A 20,538-nucleotide genomic window follows, 5' to 3' on the forward strand; every position below is an offset into this window, starting at 1 on the left:
TTATATGTGACTCTGTTTGTGATGTTATTATATAATAATGATATATTAAGGTCATATTTTGTATTAAGTTAACAGTAAAGTACAATGAGATGTGTCTTCTTAAAGAAGTGGTGTTCTGTTAAAAAAATCAAATGTATTATGTAATATCCAGAAAAATATCACAGTAACGTTACACTTAATGGTGTAATGATGCTGAAAATCAGCTTTATGTTAGCAATAATTCACATTTGACATTTTATACATGTAGAAAACAGATGTTGTATATTATATCATTAAATCTATATTATTATGAAATATTTCCCAGAGATAGGTTGTAGCTGGAAGGGCATCCGCTGTGTAAAAACGTGCTGGATAAGTTGGCGGTTCATTCCGCTGTGGCAACCCCGGATTAATAAAGGGACCAAGCCGAAAAGAAAATAAATGAATGAATATTATGATGTATATTATTATATAATACAATCTAATTGTATAATTCATTCATTCATTCATTGTCCTTCGGCTTAATCCCTTTATTCATCAGGGGTCACCACAGCAGAATGAACCGCCAACTATTCCAGCATATGTTTTACACAGTGGATGCCCTTCCAGCTGCAACCCAGTACTGGGAAACACCCATACACACTCATTCATATACACACACACTCATACACTACGGACAATGTAGTTGATCAGTTCCCCTATAGCGCATGTATTTGAACTGTGGGGGAAACCGGTGCACCCGGAGGAAACCCACGCCAACACGGGGAGAACATGCAAACTCCACACAGAAACACCAACTGACCCAGCCGAGACTCAAATCATCAGCCTTCTTGCTGTGAGGCCACCGTGTCACCTCAAGTAATAATATCTCACAATTTGTAATTGTTTTGATATCAATTTTAGCAAATGGCACCATGAAGGGAATTTATTGTCATGATAGAGTGTTTTTTTATTCAGTAACAGTCATACAAAGAAACATAAATACAAATGCTGAAGAAATATATATTACTATTTTGCATCGATATCTTAGAATGCAGTCTTGTGTAAAACAACATAAGCGACTCTACAGGAACTTAAAGTCGTTTATTTGATTTCTAGGGGGCTTTGCTTTGCTTCAGACTAGTGCAAATTCATGCGTGCAGAGGGAATATTCAGAAGCCTCATCTGCATATTGTCTACATATGAACCAATTACAGCAGACAATCAAAATAAAAACAACTGAGCCTTTGGATATAATGTGATTGTAGACCAGCCCTAACAGATGTGCGACAAATACTGTCTAAATTCAGTGTAAATACTGCAACAATGACCAAAGAATTCTGTTCTAAAGTGTAAATTAAACTCTGATATGAATTATAGAAACATTATTCAAACATTATTAAAGTTTTGTTTGAATTTGCAACATACAAAATACATGAAAATGGCAAAGAGCAGAACAGTGCTGCTTAAAGCAGTGATTTAAAGGGCTCACGAACTACCTCTGTTCATTATTTATTACCTATTCCTTCAAAATGACGGTGCTTTTAATGTGCAGCTAGTGTTGTTTCCACACTGATAGACGTCCAGTGAAGGGTTAATGTGACTTTTTTCAATTTTATACGGTTCCTTTAACAGCCTCAGTGTTGTAATGACATTAAATACAATCAGTTAAATAGACTTCCGCATTAATTTAGTTGTAAAACGAGATGAAAAGCCGTTTATTTTTTAAAAAGCCGTCATATTTTAAAAGCGTTCCTTTTCTTTTCGGCTTAGTCTCTTTATTAATCTGGGGTCGCCACAGCGGAACAAACCACCAACTTATCCAGCATATGTTTTACGTCGTGGATGCCCTCCCAGCTGCAACCCATCACTGGGAAACACCCATAGACACTCACACTACGGTCAATTTTTAGCATACCCAAATCACTTGTAACCAATTCACCTGTACCACATGTCTTTGGACTTGTGGGGGAAACCAGAGCACCCGGAAGAAACCCACGCCAACACGGGGAGAACATGCAAACTCCACACAGAAACACCAACTGACCTAGCTGAGTCTCGAACCTGTAACCTTCTTGCTGTGAGGCGAATGTGCCACCCACTGCACCAGCGTGTCGCCAAAACCTGACACAGAACAATGTAATTCAACGCAGTGCTTCTTGTACATTCTGAGACCCACTTTATATCATATATCGATCAGACAGTGAAGCTCGTGTATTTTTAATAAAACAGACCTTAAACCTGTTGAATTTGTAACTGCATACAGTTCACCGGAAGCGTTTGACCCTGACCCTAGTCCTGCATATAGCCTATCACCTATTTCATGTGTGGTTTTTGACCCTCACACTATCAGAATGCTCTGTTTGAATGGGCGTGGCTGATTGTAGACCCACAAGTAAACCCCCACTGCTCTGATTGGCTGACAGTTATGCATATTAACACAATAAACAGGCAGTGTAGTAGAAATGGGCGTGAATCTTTTGAGAAGGTGGAGCTTAAATTATAAAGTTGAACATTCCAGAACAGGGGTGTCCAAGTTTGGTCTATTCTAGAGTTTAGCTGACTTAGACATAAATAATTATTAATAATAGTAATGTGATATTCCAAAATGCTTATGAATATAGGTGGATGGACTGCCCTCCAGGACCAAGTTTGCACACCCCTTTTCGGTGACTGCCTTTAATATACACGACCGGTCAAAAGTTTGAAGTCAGTTGTTGTTTTTTATTATTATTATTATAAATTTTATTTAATAATTTAAATAACATGATTCTGTTCATCAATGTGGCATTTATTAAATGTAAAAAAAGCTAAGTATTTATTAATTAAATATTTATTTATTACTTATTTTATGTAGTTTTAAAATGAAATTATTACTCCACTCATTATTGCTTTTATTATAATTATCATTAATAATAATAATATTAATAATGGAATAAATTTTGAGGACTTTTAAAAAAATGCTGGGTTGTTTTAACCCAATGTTGAGTTAAATATGGACTCTTAAAAGTGTCAGTTCAGTTCAGATTTGAGATTTCAGAACAGTTGGGTTTGTTGACCCGAAATTTGATTAAAACAACCCACAAATGATCACTTGGACTTTGACAAACCCAATCATTGTGCAATTATAATTCAATTGCATACATTTTGTCCATAATTGACCCAAAGCTGGATTAAAACAGCCTGGTGATGGGTCAGAAATGGACAAACCCAATCATTGGATTTTTTTTCCCAAATGAATTATAATATTGCCTCACAGTAAGAAGGTCTCTGGTTTGAGTCCCGGCAGGGTCAGTTGGTGTTTCTGTGTGGAGTTTGCATGTTCTACCTGTGTTGGCGTGGGTGAATAATGGGACTAAGCCGAAAAGAAAATGAATAAATGAATATTAATAATAATAATAATAACAATATTAATTAATATTAGAGTGATTTCTGGAAGATCATGTGACTAAAGACTGGAGTAATGAAGCTGAAAAATCATCTTTAAATCACTGGAATTAATTATTAAATTAAATTATAAACTACTTTTTAACAGTTATTGATTAATAACATCTCACAAATGTGTACTGTTCTTTTGATGAAATAAATGCCGCCTTGGTGAGCAGGAGAAGCTGATTTTAAGACATTTAAACATCACACTAACCCCAAACATTTGACAGCTAGTGTAAGCAAACAAATACTAATTGATCTGAGACATTTAGGATGGTTTTATAGTACTATGACCTCTTTATATATCAAAAGATCAATGAAATTTTGGTTTCATGACCTCTTTAACCTCTCAAACTACTCTTGTCTCGAAGTGCTCAGGCCTGTCTCTATCCAGCAGACACATTGATTTGAACAGCCGAGGAGCCATCGACAAACCAAAGATATCGTTTTTCACTTCCATCACATTTCTCCTGCGACTCAGTTCAACCTAAAGCTTCATGTTCAAGAAATCTGCCAACATTGACTTAATAACCACAAAAAGTGTCCACCATAAAAACACTCATTGCCATCCGAAGTCCATCCCTGCCATTCGGTAGAACCTGAGGTTGTGTGGCTGGTAGAATTCTCTCAGTTTCTGGATGACATCAGGGTCGATTCTCGCATGCGTTCTGCCTTTGGTTTTGCCCAGACAGTGAGGTTTGCTGCTTCCTTCCGGCTTCTTAAGGCAAGGGAAACCCTTGGTCTTGTTGAAGTAGAAGTGTTTATCTGTAATAATCCTCTCGAGGCCGAGAAAGTCCTGCACACGGCCCAACTCTCCCGCCGGGTCGCTTATTAGTCTCTCTCCATGTACGAAATGGATTTGAGAGAGCGGGAAATAAGCCAGCCATCGCTCCAGGTGTTTAGCATACAGACCGATGTACAGCGGGCTCCAGAGTGCATCTATCTGTCCCGTGGACCGGTTCTTGAACGTTAAGCTCTCAAAACTAGGGATGTCAGGTGTTTTGGAGATGATCTGGGTGTAGTCGGAAATGGCGCGGGTGATCGGGTTTCGCACCACCACGATCAGCTTGATATTCTTCGACATGGCGTGGATGCGGCCTGGAGTTTCTGGAGTCACAAAGTATCTGGGCGTTTTCTCCATCACAATTTGACCGTTGAGGGCTTTAGGCATCATACTCCTAGAAGAAGAAGAGCAGGGATATTTAGGGTGGTTATATTTCAGTTTGCAAAATAAAGGGCTAAAGCAGAGGTCTTGTGCCTGGAGGGCCGGTGTCCTGCAGATTTTAGCTCCAACCCTAATCAAACACACCTGAACAAGCTAATCAAGCTCTTACTAGGTATACCAGCCTGATCTCACAAGAAAACGTAAGTATTTTACGTTTTGCCAGTTTAGTGGCTAATTCATACGAATTCGTACAAGTTCTGTCGTACGAAATGGTACGATTTTAAAAAGGAGGCGTGGCACCTGACCCCACCCCTAACCCCAACCGTCATTGGGGGATAAGCAAATCGTACTAAATTGTATGAATTAGATCGTACGAATTCATACGAATTAGCCACTAAATGAAAAAGTTACGAATTGCCGTGAGATTGTGTTGGGTATACCTGAAACACCCAGGCAGGTGTGTTGAGGCAAGTTGGAGCTAAACCCTGCAGGGCACCGGACCTCCAGGAGATCGGTGACCCCTGGACTAGAGTGACAAATGCATGAAAACCATAAATCTATTCTGTTATGCTGCGATCAGACCAGATGTGGATGAAGCGTCAAGCGTGAGTGATTTACATGTTAAGTCAATCAAAGATGCAAATAGACATCCTGCAGTGTGATTCACAGGAATGAGGCTGCGCGAATGACGCCATTCGCATGAATTAAGTGGTGCGAGTTGAGCATTTGACGCGCTTAATGTGTGAATTATTTGAGTTGGAAAATTTGAAGTTCAGCGGACATTCGTGCCGCGTTAACCAATCAGCTTGCCCTTGTAGGGCCGTGATTATGACGTAGTTCCTGTTGTTGGTGTCCCGAGGGGAAACCCTCTTGCCGACACCGGACAACAGCTCATCAAACTGGGCTCGACTCAGTCTGAAGCCCTGCTGTAAGCCTCCATCATCCAGGTATACAGTTTCTGGAGGAGTTGATGAACTCACAGACCTGGGTGCACCTCTGAAAGGCCAAATCTACGCTTTTTCAGCCTTCCCAAATCACATCAAGCACAGCTACTATATCAATGAAATCCATGTTAGCCATTTAGCAATGAAGCTAGAGTCACCAGGCAGCCCTGCCCATCACACGAATCCATGTCTATTGCGAAGTCAATTTGACGTCTGAATGAATCGAATTTAACGTGCAAATAAAGCCAGTAAAGTCACAATGTTCACGCGTCTATTTGCGCATGATTTATTTATTTCTTATTTTATTCTAATAATTATACACACCTACAATGATCTTTTTAAATGTGTGGGTTAAAAAAACTTATTTTCCCCCACTGAACACAATACATTTTATTTTAAGAAACATTTGTAATATTTTGGAGCAGTAAACATGTCAGGCTAAATAATTAAAGTAAATCACTGACTTCTGCTGTCTTCATTCGTCTCAAACACACAGATTTCTGTGCATCTTTGGAGATCTTTCTTAAGTAAAGCCACTGCACATTTAAACTCTACAACATGTTTGGATGCTGGTGATGCTGTTGTCCTAAAAAACTATATTAAATATTTGTAAATAAAAAAATAAAAAATTATATATTACCAAAGGAACTGCATTAAAGAAAATGTTTGCCTTTATACAACCTTGACTTTTCCAAACCGTGGTAAACCTTGTAACTGGTTATCATCCCATGCCTCGTCCTCTGTCACTGAGGACAGTTGTGTCCTCTGTAGGAGACGGACTCAGACCTGCATTATCAGTGACTCCATCACAAAGAGCACTTAGCCTAAAGACTTCCCTGTTTACCAATGCCGATGATGGGGCCAGCGAGTCTATTAGATCCTGTCATTAATTATTCACCGGCTGCAAGTGACGTGACCGCTCATATCTGTCCTCAGGCGAACACAAGGGTTTCTGACTGTTGGACAGTGCAGGATCATGTCTTCTGTATCAGCTACAGCCTTGTGGTGGATGTGAGAAGATTTTCATAGTTGTGATGAATCTGTTTATTGGGGTTTTCAATTGAAATGACTCTTAAAGGGGCCACGCAGTGGTGCAGTAGGTAGTGCTGTCATCTCACAGCAAGAAGGTCGCTTGTTTGAGCCTTGGCTTGGGTCAGTTGGTGTTTCTGTGTGGAGTTTGCATGTTCTCCCCGTGTTGGCGTGGGTTTCCTCCGGGTGCTCCGGTTTCCCCCACAGTCCAAACACATGCGCTATAGGGGGATTGGGTAGGCTAAATTGTCCGTAGTGTATGAGTGTGAATGAGTGTGTGTGGGTGTTTCCCAGAGATTGGTTGCGGCTGGAAGGGCATCCGTTGTGTAAAAACGTGCTAGATAAGATGGCGGTTCATTCCGCTGTGGCGACCCCGGATTAATAAAGGGACTAAGCTGAAAAGAAAATGAATGACTCTTAAAGGGACAGTTCACACAAAAATTCTAATTGTGCTTTGCCAAAAATGGGTTTTTGTCTTGTTTTTAGTCCAAATATCTTAAAATTGTTAAATAGATAAAATATATTTTCTTGTTTCCAGAAATAAGGAGTCAAAATTAAGTGAGTTTTTCATTAAAACAAGCTAAATTAAATGATATGGGGTTAGAGAAATAATCAGTTTTTTCTTTTTGACATTATTTTGCTGAGATAAATAAATTAGCTGTAAAATATTAGTCAATTAGTGAATGTTGTGGTTTTTAGTGAATGACAATAACTTTACATTTGTGCACCGAGCAGTGAAAGTTTATCTGTTCTTTTGTCTCTGTTATATGTTGTTTATTTATTCTTTTGATATTTCAACAAATTCTAATATCTTAATATTATTATTCTTAATATCTTAATGTAGATGTAGTCACTGGCCTTTCCATACCTCAACAGCAAATCAGACGGGAGGTTTTGAAAACCAAAAAATAGACTTTATTAACGCATAATGAAGCAGAGAAAGTGCAGAGCAGACCTCAGAGCAATCTTGAAGTCTCATTCGGACAATTCCTGAAGTGTCCTGTTTTAAATTCTGACCACCCTTGGATAAGTTTTTAATTTGAGTTGATCCTGTTATTTTTAGCTCTCAGCCTGCTAGCTCAGCCGCTAGTTTCACACCCGAGATGCCACTTCATAGATGCAACTTAAGTGTTTACACATTGTCATGACGGTACATTAACTTAATAATATGTTACACTGCTGAATACGCATATAGCGTCATATGAATGTTTAACTTATATAATTAGTGCTTTACATATTCAGTTATTCTACATAATTAGTCATTCTTCAGCATAGCCTGTATAATCATAGGCCGGTATAAGATTCTGACGGTATGATAACCTTGGATAAAAATATCATGCACGGCATTGTGCCTTTTTAAATGTCTGGGTAAAAAAACAACAACTTTTTTTCCCTTTTGAACACAAAATATTTCATTTTAAGAAACATTTTTAATATTTCAGAGCAGTAAACACATCAGCCCCAATATTTTAAATAACTCATTGACTTCAGCTGTCTTCAGAAGCACAGATTTCTTTACCATCTAAAACTGCATTTTTGGAGATCTTTTCTGCTGGAGATTCTGCTGTCCTAAGAAAAAAAAACGTAAATAAAAAATTGTGCACGTTCCTTAGGAACGGTATAGCAGAAAATGTTGCCGATTTTAAAACCCTGACTTTTCCAAACCACGGTATACTTTGAAAACGGTTATCATCCCATGCCTAGGGTTGTTCCTGCAGGCTGCTCATTTTACAGTACTGTACCACAGTATCTTTAGGTCACATGCTTGCATGTTTAGAGTAGGCATGGGCTGGGATAAGATTCTGACGGTATGATAACGTTGGATATAAGTATCACGGTATTGAAATTACTGCTCTAACATGTATTCCTTTAAAATGTCTGGGTAAAAAACAAAACCTTTTCCCCTTTTGAACACAATATATTTAAATTTGGGAAACATTCAAATTATTTTGGAGCAGTGAACATGTCAGGCTATTTAATTAAATTGAATTATTGACTTCTGCTGTCTTCATTTATACACTGATTTTTTTCACAATTTACAATGGCATCTTTGGAGATCTTTTCTGCTGGAGATACTGCAGTCCTAAAAAACTAAAAAACAATCGTCCCATGCTTAGTTTAGAGACTGCTTCACACTTAGAGAATAAAAAATCTTATCCTAATTTCATAATGTGAATATAATGGCAGTACAACTCTTATTTTGGCTTTTTGTTCATGTATATTTTGGATAGTTGGATAAGTTTTACGTAGTTTTTTCATTTAAGTTCATTACTTAGTAAAATGTGAAAATTAAAGCTCAATAAACTCGACACGTGGCTTATGTTTTTAAGTATACTTTTATTTAAAAATAATACCCTAATTTACAAGTTTATATAGTTATAATTAGCAAAACGCCAAATAACACATGTATTTTAATCTAAATTTAATCAAAATAATAATAATCGTCCAACTAATGGATTATCAGAAGAGCTGTGCTTCATTGTTTGATTCGCGCTCAGTGTTCTGTCCCAGTCTCCACTAATTGCGCTGCATTTGTCCTCGCTCTCGGAGGTATACTGAATAAACCGAACGCTGTGGTGTGTATTATTGATCGCGTGTGTGTGTGTGTGTGTGTGTGTGTGTGTGTGTGTGTGTGTGTGTGTGTGTGTGTGTGTGTGTGTGTGTGTGTATGGTAATGTGGGCTCAGCTGGTGTGTGTGGCAGGTGGAGTGTGTAGATGAGCTGCTCTCTGGCCTCATCAGCAGCACAAACAGATGTGAGCCAATTACAGCAGCCACTGCAGCTATGAATGAGGGTTTCTTTCATTCCAATGAATCTGTTTAATGGGATGATGATGATGAAGGATTTCATTTTTTATTTATTTATTTTTTACAAATGCTGACTTGCAAATACCAGTGTTCCACCCGGTCATGGAGTTTTCAGGAATATCATGGAGTTTTCAGGGGTCTATTGCAGATATTAAAGCAGTAACATTATTTCTGATGATCTACAGTAACCTGCTCCTATAAGATGCTGTTTTTGTTGGATGAATTTATTTATTTATTTATGTGGTGATTTATAAATTAACTGGTCAAATATATTTTTCTCAGATATATTGAATCTGTTTAATATGATAATGGTGATGAAGTACAACATGTGCTGGATAGGTTGGCGGTTCATTCCGCTGTGGCGACCCCCTTATTAATAAAGGGACCAGTGGTTGGGGGGAGGGGGTGTTATCGTTTGTGTTTTTGCATTTGTTTTTGTGTGTGTTTTCATGTGTGTATGTGTGTGTTTGGGGGGTTGTTTGTGTGTGTGTGAGTTTGTTTTGTGCGTGTGTTTTTCATGTGTGTGTGTGTGTTTTGCATACAGTATGTTTTGTGTGTGTTTGAGGGGGTTGTGTGTGTTTGTGTTTGTTTGGGGGGGTAGTTTGTGTGTGTTTGTTTTGTATGAGTGTTGTGTGTTTTTGCGTTTGTGTTGTCTGTTTTTAAGTTTGTGTTGTGTGTTTGTTTGCGTGCTTTGCATTTGTTTTGTTTGTGTGTGTGTGTGTGTGTTTTGTATGCCTGTTGCGTTTGTGTGTGTTTTTAGTTTGCATGCATGTTTTAGTGTGTGTGTGTGTGTGTGTGTGTTTGCATGTATGTTTTAGTGTGTGCGTGTTTTGTGTGTGCATTTGTGTATATGTGTTTTGTGTACAGCGTGTTTTGTGTTTGTATGTGCATTTGTGTTTGTTTGGGGGGTTGTGCGTTTGATTTGTATGTGTGTTGTGTGTGTTTGTTTTGTATGTGTGTTGTGTGTTTGTGTGTGTTTTTGTTTGCATGCATGTTTTGGTGTTTGTGTGTGTGTGGGCACGCGCGTCTTTGTGTGTGTATAGTTTTCATACAGTATGTTGTGTGTGTGTGTGCATGTGTGCCTGTGTGTGTGTGTGTGTGTCCGTTTGGGCCCAATCGTCCGTTTCTTTGCATATAGAGGCCATTAAAGAGCCAGTCAGTTGTAACTGTGCCTCGTCCACTTCCCAGAAACATCCATCATCAGGGGCCGCAGACGCCTGATCCCCATCCAGAGGCTCCCTGAGGGCCCTAATGAGAGCCCAATCACCATCCAGCCTTATGGTGAAGCCCTAAAATACACTATACCTTCGCCAAACCACACACTGAGCCAAAACTAACATCATACACCATGCCACTCATGCAATATCACACACAGTTTCATTAGGCAGAGTAATGCTGTGGATTCTGTATTATTTTGCAAACATGTGTTTAACATAGCGTGGACATTTCCTGCTATAGTTGTTTCTTCTGGAGAAAGTCTTATTTCTAATAGTTTGACTGAAATACATGCAGATTTTAGATTTTCGAAAATAATTTAGCGGTCAATTTTATTATAATTATGTTTATTTTTTTGATTGGCTACAGAATAAGCCACTGTCGTCCAATGACTTGCCTGATTAACCTAATTACCCATGTCATTTTCATGCAATATTATATACACGTTTAATTCACAAAACTATTGTTCCTACTGTGATTTGTCTTTTTTTAATATATTTTCCAAATAGTGTTTAACAGAGCTTTAAACTCTTCCCAGTATAGTTCCTATTATATTTTGTGCTTCTGCAGAAAGCCTTATTTATTATCATTTGACTGCAATCAAAGCAGATTTTACATCTTTGAAAACAATTTCTGAGGTCAATAGTATTAGCCCCCTTAATTAGAAATATTATTTTAAATTTGAATTGTTATTAGATTATTGTTGTTTTTGTTGTTAGAAATATTTAAAAACTATTTATAAATATTTTAAATAATTGTTAGAATCATTATTATATTTTTTTATGAGATTTTTAGGTTACCTATTATTATTATTATTAGATTAATTGTCCAATTTGTCAGTTGGTGTTTCTGTGTGGAGTTTGCATGTTCTCCCTGCGGTCACATGGGTTTACTCCGGGTGCTCTGGTTTCCCCCACAGTCCAAACACATGCACTATATGGGAATTGGGTAGGCTAAATTGTATTGTATGAGTGTGTATGGGTGTTTCCCAGAGATGGATTGCAGCTGGAAGGGCATCCACTGCATAAAACATGTGTTTTATAAGTTTGGATGTTCTTTTATAAGTTGTTTAAATTTTAAGACTTTTTATTTTAAAAAACAAATGTTACTCACATACTGTTTGCTATGGAATGCAAAAGCTTTAAAGCTCATCTCAAAATCATTCAGAACGCAGATAGAACCTTGTAATTCCAAGGTGATGATATGCTGGAATAGTTGGTGGTTCATTCCACTGTGGCGATCCTTGATGAATAAAGTGACTAAGCTGAAAGGAAATGAATGAATGAATGATTGAACATAGTTGATCTAATTAAGCCTTTAAAGCGCACTTTGAGCTTAACGGTAAACCTTCGTTCTGATTGGCTGATTGAAATGTTGTTCCAGGATCAACATAGATGTTAATTCAGGAACATGTCCTATGCGATATTAATAAAGATGGCTCGATTTATGCGGTTGTCATACAAGGCGTTTTTCTTTGATATTCCTTTGTGTTTGCGTGTTTCCTCATAAACCCCCAGTGTTTCCCTGTGAGCCGAGAGACAGACTGTCATCTCGCTGCGACCAGATGGACCTCACAGCATGACGGACCACTTGACATTATTGTGAGACCCGTCAATTGATCTTTAACCCCAGTCACATTTTCCACCAAACATAATGATGTGTGCCAGAGACTTCATGTGGTCAGAGGCTCTATAGATAACCGGCCAAACGCAGATCCTGGAATCTGTCCATGCTGATGTATACGGGTCTAATGGAATGGAGCGGTCATTAATCTTGTTATCAAGCGTAGATTAAATCTGTAGGTGTGCGTGTGGGGGGACGCAGGGTTTGTAATCTCAATTCAGATCTCTAACAAAGAGAAAACAGAGAGATCTGGAGGTGATAGATGGAGTTTTGTCCATATAGTGTTTCTACAATTGATCGGCGCCCGTGCTTGACCTTCACTTCACGCTTGTATTAAACCGGGCTGCTTGAGATTTGGTTTCAATTAGCAAGAGGTTTTATTCTGCTGAGGCTCCGAGTTCATGTTTCAAACGCCAATACTGTCACTTTGCTTTAAAGAAATCTATTTGCTGAGAGAGAATCGCCCTCGATAGTGCACCAGACGCAAAGTGTAGTACTAACAGTGTTTTTGAACCATACTATAGTAATGTGCTTGAAATAATCTGCTGTGGTGATTCTACAGTTGCTATGGTAACACAACAACTATAGTAATTGATTTGTCGGGATGATTCTACAGTTGCTATGGTAACACAACAACTATAGTAATTAATCTGCTGTGGTGATTCTATAGTTGCTATGGTAACTCAAAAGCTAAGAGAATCTGTTGTGGTGATTCTACAGTTACTATGGTAGCAACCATAATAAATAATATGTTGTAATGATTCTATAGTTGCTATGGTAACACCAACTATAATAATTAATTTGTTATGGTTTTTCTACAGTTGCTATAGTAATAACCAAATCAATATCAAATAGGGTATATTAAACTACAATACACGACAGTTTAGTAAAAACTAAACCTAATAAACATTATTGATTACAGTTTATCAGTTGACTAGTTATTTTACAATATATGAAACATTCATTAAGGAATCATAAATATTGAATACACCCTCTAAAATGATTCAGTAACACTATAGTATTTACTAAAACTGCTGTAGTGTTCTTTCATCCGGGTCTGTTCAAGTTCGATAAGGCAAATGAGATATGTTTACAATTGTGAAGTCTGAAAAGCATCAATATATTGATTCAGAACCACTAGAGGGACCGGCGAGTCGAACCTAAAAATGAAAGAGCGTCCTCCCGGAGCCGTCCGGTAAAATAACCAGCATGTGTGTTTCCCATCAGTCCTTCACTGTATGTTTCAGATTGTTATGCACATTCTAGACTATTGCATTTAAAACAACACTAAGATGTGCATAAATTCTGAAAATGAGCATGAAAGACTTGAACACAAAACTGAGTAGTATAAACTTTTAACCTGATAAACAAAAGTAAAAAATACCCCAGCATGTGCATCAAAGAAGTCATGTAATGTTGTGACTGGATAACTAGTGAACCGATCTCATCTCATATGTTGGTGTTTTAATAATTCTGCAAACACCCGAGTGAACATATTTTGTATATTAACTTCTACAACTGTCTCATACAATAAATTTAGATTCTTTTTATTTTTATAATTTTAGAGTTGCTATGGTAACACAACAACTACAGTAACTGATCTGTTGTGGTGATTCTACAGTTGCTATGGTAACACAACAACTATAGTAATTGATCTGTTGTGGTGATTCTACAGTTGCTATGGTAACACAACAACTAACTGATCTGTTGGGATTCTACAGTCGCTGTGGTAACACAACTACTATAGTAATTAATTTTTTGTGGTGATTCTATTGTTGCTATGGCAACACAACTAAATATTTTAATTAACCTCTACTACTGTTTTTTATAACAGTTTTCCCAAACATCTGTCAAGAAAACATAAAATAACATGACGGAGTTTGTTTTTATTGGAATTTAAATATTTAATCCTCTCAAACACATGGGATGCAAATGCAACATAAACTAAAAGCACATGAACTAAATTTGCAACTTTTGCACGGAAACATCGCTAGTAATAACAATGCTGCGTCTATAATGTGGTGTCCATTACGGGATCTCATTTGCAATTCATAGAGAGGCCATTAAAACAGCATTTAAATTCATACCCTTCAATACAAAGCCAAGCCGTGACTTCGGCAAGGCTGTTTGCTTTTTTAACATGCATATGTTTAAACACCAAAATCGTAATTGCGCAGCTAATCATAGAGACGTTTGTGAGCATTCCTGTCCCGATAATACAAAAATCAGACATGCCATATAGCCATTCATCAGCTTGTCCCGAGAAGAGATTTTTTGAGGCTGTTAATTATTAATGCTCTGTCAATACCAGTAGAGCATCTACTTCACAAGGACAGACACTCATTGTGGAGTGTAATATCTAACTTAAACGAACAAATAATAAAAACAGCCAGATCTGGATATGCTACGTGCTTTTTAAACAAAGGAAAACATGATTTATGCTGCAAGAGCCTGTCAATTAATAGAAATATAGTTAATAATTCGCCCTCCTGTTAAACGCATGCGCTGTAGGTGAGCTGATTAACTAGATTTGCCGTAGTGTATGAGTGTGTGTGAATGAGTGTCTATGGGTGTTTCCCAGTAGTACTGGGTTACAGATGGAATGGCATCCGCTGTGTAAAACATATGCTGGAATAGTTGGTGATTCATTCCACTGTGGTGACCCCTGATGAACAAAGGGACCAATTTAGATTAATTAATCAATTAATTCCCCTATAGTGCATGTGTTTGGACTGTGGGGGAAACCGGAGCTCCCGTAGGAAACCCACACCAACACAGGGAGAACATGCAAACTCCACACTGAAACTGACTCAGCCAAGGTTTAAACCAGCGACCGTCTTACTGTGAGGCAAAAAAAATAATTTATTTGGGAAAAAACAAATCCAATGATTGGGTTTGTCTATTTCTGACCCATCGCCAGGCTGTTTTAATTCAGCTTTGGGTCAATTATGGACAAAATGGGTCATTTTTTCAATCGATTTCTTCAAAGCTGGATTAAAAAAAACCTGGTGTTGGGTCAAACATGGACATGCATCCATTTATTGTTTTTTTATTTTTTTATTAATTAAGTGATATTATAATTCATTTGAAAAAAAAACATCCAATGATTGGGTTTGCCCATTTTGACCCAACACCAGGTTGAATTAATCCAGCTTTGGGTTAATTATGGACAAACTGCATTCAACTGAATTATAATAGCACAATGATTGGGTTTGTCAAAGTCCAAGTGATCATTTCTGGGTTGTTTTAATCTAATTTTGGGTCAACAAACTCAACTGCTGGAGTCATTTTTTTAAATCTGAACTGAACTGACATTTTTAAGAGTCAATATTTAACTCAACATTGGGTTAAAACAACCTAGCATTTTTTTAAAAGTCCTAAAAAGGCTTAGTCCCTTTATTAATCAGGGATCGCCACAGTGGAATGAACCGCCAACTATTTCAGCATATGTTTTACACAGCGGATGCCCTTCCAGCTGCAACCCAGCACTGGGAAACATCCATACATGCTCATTCACACACACTCATACACTACGGCCAGTGTAGCTGATCAGTTCCCCTATAGCGCATGTGTTTGGACTGTGGGGGAAACCGGAGCACCCGGAGGAAACCCACGCCAACACGGAAAGAACATGCAAACTCCACACAGAAACCCAGTCAGGACTTGAACCAGCAACCTTCTTGCTGTGAGGCCACAGTGCTAACCACTAAGCCACCATGCTGCTCTGTATAATATAAGTAGAAGTGTATTTCCCCAGTAGATGGAGTGACGTGTTTCTCCTGAAATTACAGATCCTCAACAACAGCAGACTCAATTCCCCATCCACCGTATTTTGTATAGTTCTAATGAAGTGGACGCATTTCCAACGCAGCTCTGCGGTTTCTCACACAGAAACATTCAGCACACATAAGTGTTCTCGATATTAAGAAACATCTGGCAACCGCTCCGGAAATGATTAACACTGCCAACTTATATCCAGAGCCACTTCAGTGGATTGCAATAACCAGATGGCATTATTTCTGTCACCCAAACCCTTATGCATATTGTGACGTGACCTAGTGTTATATTGACAGCACGCCTTGTCAAATAATACGCTTATGTTCATCAGAAACAATCTTTTGGGAGGCGGATGCACTGGTGGAATTTGCACTTTAGCACAGAAGCATATAAGCTCTGATTTATTTGTGCAAGAGACACTATATGATGCGTATTATTATGAAAGCGTGCATGTGCTATGTGTCTGAAGAGAAATGCTGCAATGCATACAAAAACAAGCAAATATGTGGCTTTGTATTATATTTTTGGCTACAAGTTGCACATTAAATATTACTGTAGAAGTATTATGATGTCCCGCTGTCCCCGAACTAGAGCTCCCAGCATGCAATGCTTGAATAAATGATGTCGTCAAAGGAGAAATGTGAACATCTTCATTATTATTGTTAAAATATAATATGGCATTTTTAAAATATTAATGCAAGAATATTCAAAAAGAAAACTCTTATTATTTACTCCAACTTTAAAACTATAGTTTCCTGCATCAAAATATACACTCACCGGCCACTTTATTAGGTACACCTGTCCAACTGCTTGTTAATGCACATTTCTAATCAGCCAATCACATGGCAGCAGCTCACTGCATTCAAGCATGTAGACACGGTCTAGACGATCTGCTGCAGTTCAAAGCGAGCATCAGAATGGGGAAGAAAGGGGATTTAAGAGACTTTGAACGTGGCATGGTTGTTGCTGCCAGACGGGCTGCTCTGAGTATTTCAGAAACTGCTGATCTACTGGGATTTTCACGCACAACCATCTCTAGGGTTTACAGAGAATGCTCCGACAAAGAGGAAATATCCAGTGAGCGGCAGTTCTGTGGGCGCAAATGCCTTGTTGATGAGGCCAGAGGTCAGAGGAGAATGGCCAGACTGGTTCCAGCTGATAGAAAGGCAACAGTAACTCAAATAAGCACTCGCTACAACCGAGCTCTGCAGAAGAGCATCTCTGAACACACAACACGACCCTTAATACAAGTTTTCAGTGTTGGGTGTGATGCATTACAAGTAACGCGACTTAATGTGACTTTTCTAAGTATAACAAGTAAAGTAATACACTACTGTTATTAATTAAGTAATAATATTTTAGTTACTTTTTTAAAAACGTAAAGCAAGTTTTAGTTGAATTAATTAGCTTTTTAAAAGTAAGTTGATGAATCAAACTGAATGAACGTCATCACGTTCAATCCCGCACAGCATGAGGGAATGCAGGAACAGACACAATTCTGCAATGCTGAAGTATTCTCATTCTACACACATGAAGAATAGGAAAAGGGGATTATAGTCTCAATGCACAGTGATTTTACTTCACTAATAAGACAAAAAGTAGCAAACACATTGCTTTAAACTTTCATTAATCTGTATAAAGCACATAGGGCTGTGGGGTTCTCAGAAGATAACTTTACACATTATTTTATGTGTTTTTAAAGGTATGAAGGTTATACAGTGTGTTGTTAATTGCAGAGCTCCTCAACTAAAAAATAAGAAGAAAAAAAACTGCAAGTTCAAAAGGAGAACATTACTCTCCCCAATAATGGATTATATTAAAAGTCTTAGAGCTTACATTGACAACAGCACCAAAAGCATGCAAAGTGTAACTCACCTGTACCAGTCGAGTCCATATAGTGCAACTTGATTGCATGTAGTTTTATTTAAGATTTTTAATTAATGCAAAGCTTATTTAATCAGCTTTTCAGAAGGTGTCTAAAAAAAAACCCCTTAAAGACTGGTCAAGCGTCTCATAATAATAAAGCTCCTAACTTACATTGACAACAGCACCAAAAGCATGCATTATGATCCAGATTTCCATATCCACTGTGTAACTCACCTTGAGTCCACATGAACAGTGTCACTTGTTTGCATTTGTTTTTATTATTAATATTATTATTATTATTATTATTAATAATCCAAAGCATCTTTATTTAGTTGTCAGATGTTTCCTAAAAATACCCTTATGACTGGTTTTGTGGTCCAGCGTCACATGATATTAAAGTTCTGCTCACTGCATGGTGACAGGCAAACCCTGACAACAGCAACTCATTTAGATATAAAGTGTGTCATTTACCGGTTATCATGACGATGTTTTGTAAATGTCCTACTCTCAGTATATCAAAACGTATGTTTTTAGTAGCAACGTACATTGCTTAGAATGTAATTTGGACAGTTTTAAAGGCGACTATCTGAATATTTCGATTAAAATTTAGGATTTTTTATTTTTTGCTCCCTCAGATTCCAGATTTAAAAGGGTTTTACATCAGCCAAATACTGCCCAATGCTATTAAACTGTACATTAATGCAAAGCTTAATTTATTCAGCTTTCAGATTATGTATTTCCAAAATTGACACTCATGATTGGTTTTGTGCACTGAAAATTTTGATTAATTGGATTTACCAACTTTTTTAAGCTTAAGTGGTTGCAAACAATTTATATAGGCTGAATTTAATAAGAAATTTAAACAAGCACAAATGTATTAATGTTTAACTTAATTTGTTTATTTAATTCAGCCCATATACATTGTTTGCAACCACTTAGGCTTCCTTAAAAAAATTACAAATCCAATAAAAACTATTTTTTCAGTGTGGTCCAATAGTAAAGTTCGGCTCACTGCATGATGACCAGCTTACATTGACAACAGCACCAACAACACGCATTATAAACCACTTTTCCATATGCAGTGTGTATCTCACCTGTACCATCCGAGTCCGCGTGAATAATGCCGGTCAAAGAAGTGCGGTTCCGCCCCGAGCGCGCGGATGTCCGGATGGAGCCGCAGAAACTCGAGCAGCGCCCGCGTGCCTCCCTTCTTCACCCCGATGATCAGCGCGTGTGGAAGCCGCCGGAGAGCCATCCACTCTCGGCCTGAACTATTGCCATCCACACCCCTCTCCAGCCCTCTCAATGCACTCCTACTATTATTATTATTATCATACCATCCCAAAGAGAGCTTCTGGGAGTTTTCGGAGGAGTCGCAGCATCCCAGCAGAAGGTAGAGGATGGAGATGCAGGTGATGCTGAAGGAAAACATTATCAGTAGTTTATGTGTATCCAAAGGCGCGATGATGAGAGTTGCCATCCCGTTGAGGACTCTCTGTGATCGGCCATTCTCTTCAGGACTTTATCCGCGTCACTTTGAGCTGTTTTGCGGCATTAAACCCGCTTCATGTGGGCTATATTTCCATTGTGAGATGCTGACTCGAGTATCCATATCTGCTGTGGAGTGTAGAAAAGAGCGCTGGTGGTGATCTGTGTGTCAGTCAGTGTGTGTGTGTGTCCCAGGAGGATTTTCTTGACTTGTCGTTTAGGAAAGTGCGCGGACGGATTTGATTGGCGGATGACGGATGAAGGCGGCTTTAATGCTCCAGATGAGCCGGAGGTGTGAAATATGACATGCCTTATTGTTTCACCACTGGGTGTATTCATATTTATTGCTATAGTAGCCTATTTTTTCACCTCATTAAACAATACTAAAATAAATAAATAACATATACACTAAAGTACATAAATTATACTGGGGTACATTCATTTTTATTGTTACACTTATAATAATAAAATATAAATAGTAATCTATGTTTGTTCACCATTAATAAACAAACATTAAAAAAAGGAAATGACAAACTATACAGAAAATAAAACTATGCTGCTGTACATTCATATTTATTGCTACATTCATTATTATAGTAATAATAAATATGCAATATAAATATGTTTGTTCAGCTCATTAAACTATAATAAATTAATTAATAAATATACTATAGAATATGAAGTTATACTGGAGTGCATCGATATTTATTGATACACTTATAATAATATAATATAAACAGTAGCCTATGTTTGTATACCTAATTAAACTATTTTTTTAAATCAAAATTTCCAATTTTAAGTAGTAAAATTGGGGAACATTGTCCAATTTTATTTATTTATTTGTTTGTTTATTTATTTATTTTACTGTTTTTTTATTCACATTTAAAATGCTGTTTTAATGGCATTAAGATAAAATTTCCAAGCAGTAAATTACTGTATTTTGATTCAGGGTGAACTAAAAATGCTGTTTTAATGGTGCATAGAGAATATTTCCGAACAGTAAATTACTGTATTTCATATGACTAATCAAACTGATTGATTTTTGCTGTGTTTGTTAGTCAAAATGCTGTTTTAATGGTGTCAAGAGAATAATTCTAAACAGTAAATTACTGTATTTTCTATGACTAACAAAGTTATGTTCACTGTATTTTGATTTACAGCAAAGAAAAATGCTGTATTAATGGTGCAAAGAGAATATTTCCAAATGGTAAATTACTGTATTTACAGTGACTAACAGT

At 37.5% G+C, this 20,538-nt stretch overlaps 1 protein-coding gene across 2 annotated transcripts; it reads right to left on the bottom strand.

Annotated features, from left to right (window-relative positions):
• Positions 1 to 903: 903 nt before the first annotated feature.
• hs3st3l (heparan sulfate (glucosamine) 3-O-sulfotransferase 3-like) lies at positions 904 to 19,486 on the bottom strand. 2 transcript variants are annotated; one of them, XM_073917277.1, is made up of 3 exons: positions 18,907 to 19,486; positions 3,408 to 4,565; positions 904 to 1,981 (listed from the first exon to the last, which is right to left on the bottom strand). In XM_073917277.1, exons 1-2 carry the CDS (start codon positions 19,290 to 19,292, stop codon positions 3,947 to 3,949), a joined length of 1,005 nt encoding a protein of 334 aa, XP_073773378.1. In that variant the 5' UTR covers positions 19,293 to 19,486; the 3' UTR covers positions 904 to 1,981; positions 3,408 to 3,946.
• Between the last annotated feature and the right edge of the window lie 1,052 nt (positions 19,487 to 20,538).

The sequence above is a fragment of the Danio rerio genome, chromosome 12, assembly GCF_049306965.1.
Source record: "Danio rerio strain Tuebingen ecotype United States chromosome 12, GRCz12tu, whole genome shotgun sequence".
In the NCBI taxonomy this organism is placed as follows: Eukaryota; Metazoa; Chordata; class Actinopteri; order Cypriniformes; family Danionidae; genus Danio; species Danio rerio.

What these genes read in the sequence shown, in the direction of transcription:
- hs3st3l (XM_073917277.1), bottom strand. Translation starts at nt 19,292, where the DNA reads ATGGCAACTCTCATCATCGCGCCTTTGGATACACATAAACTACTGATA. An exon ending in CGCGGACTCGGATGGTACAG is followed by an intron (nt 4,566 to 18,906) that starts GTGAGATACACA and finishes TTCTTCTTCTAG; the next exon opens with GAGTATGATGCCTAAAGCCC.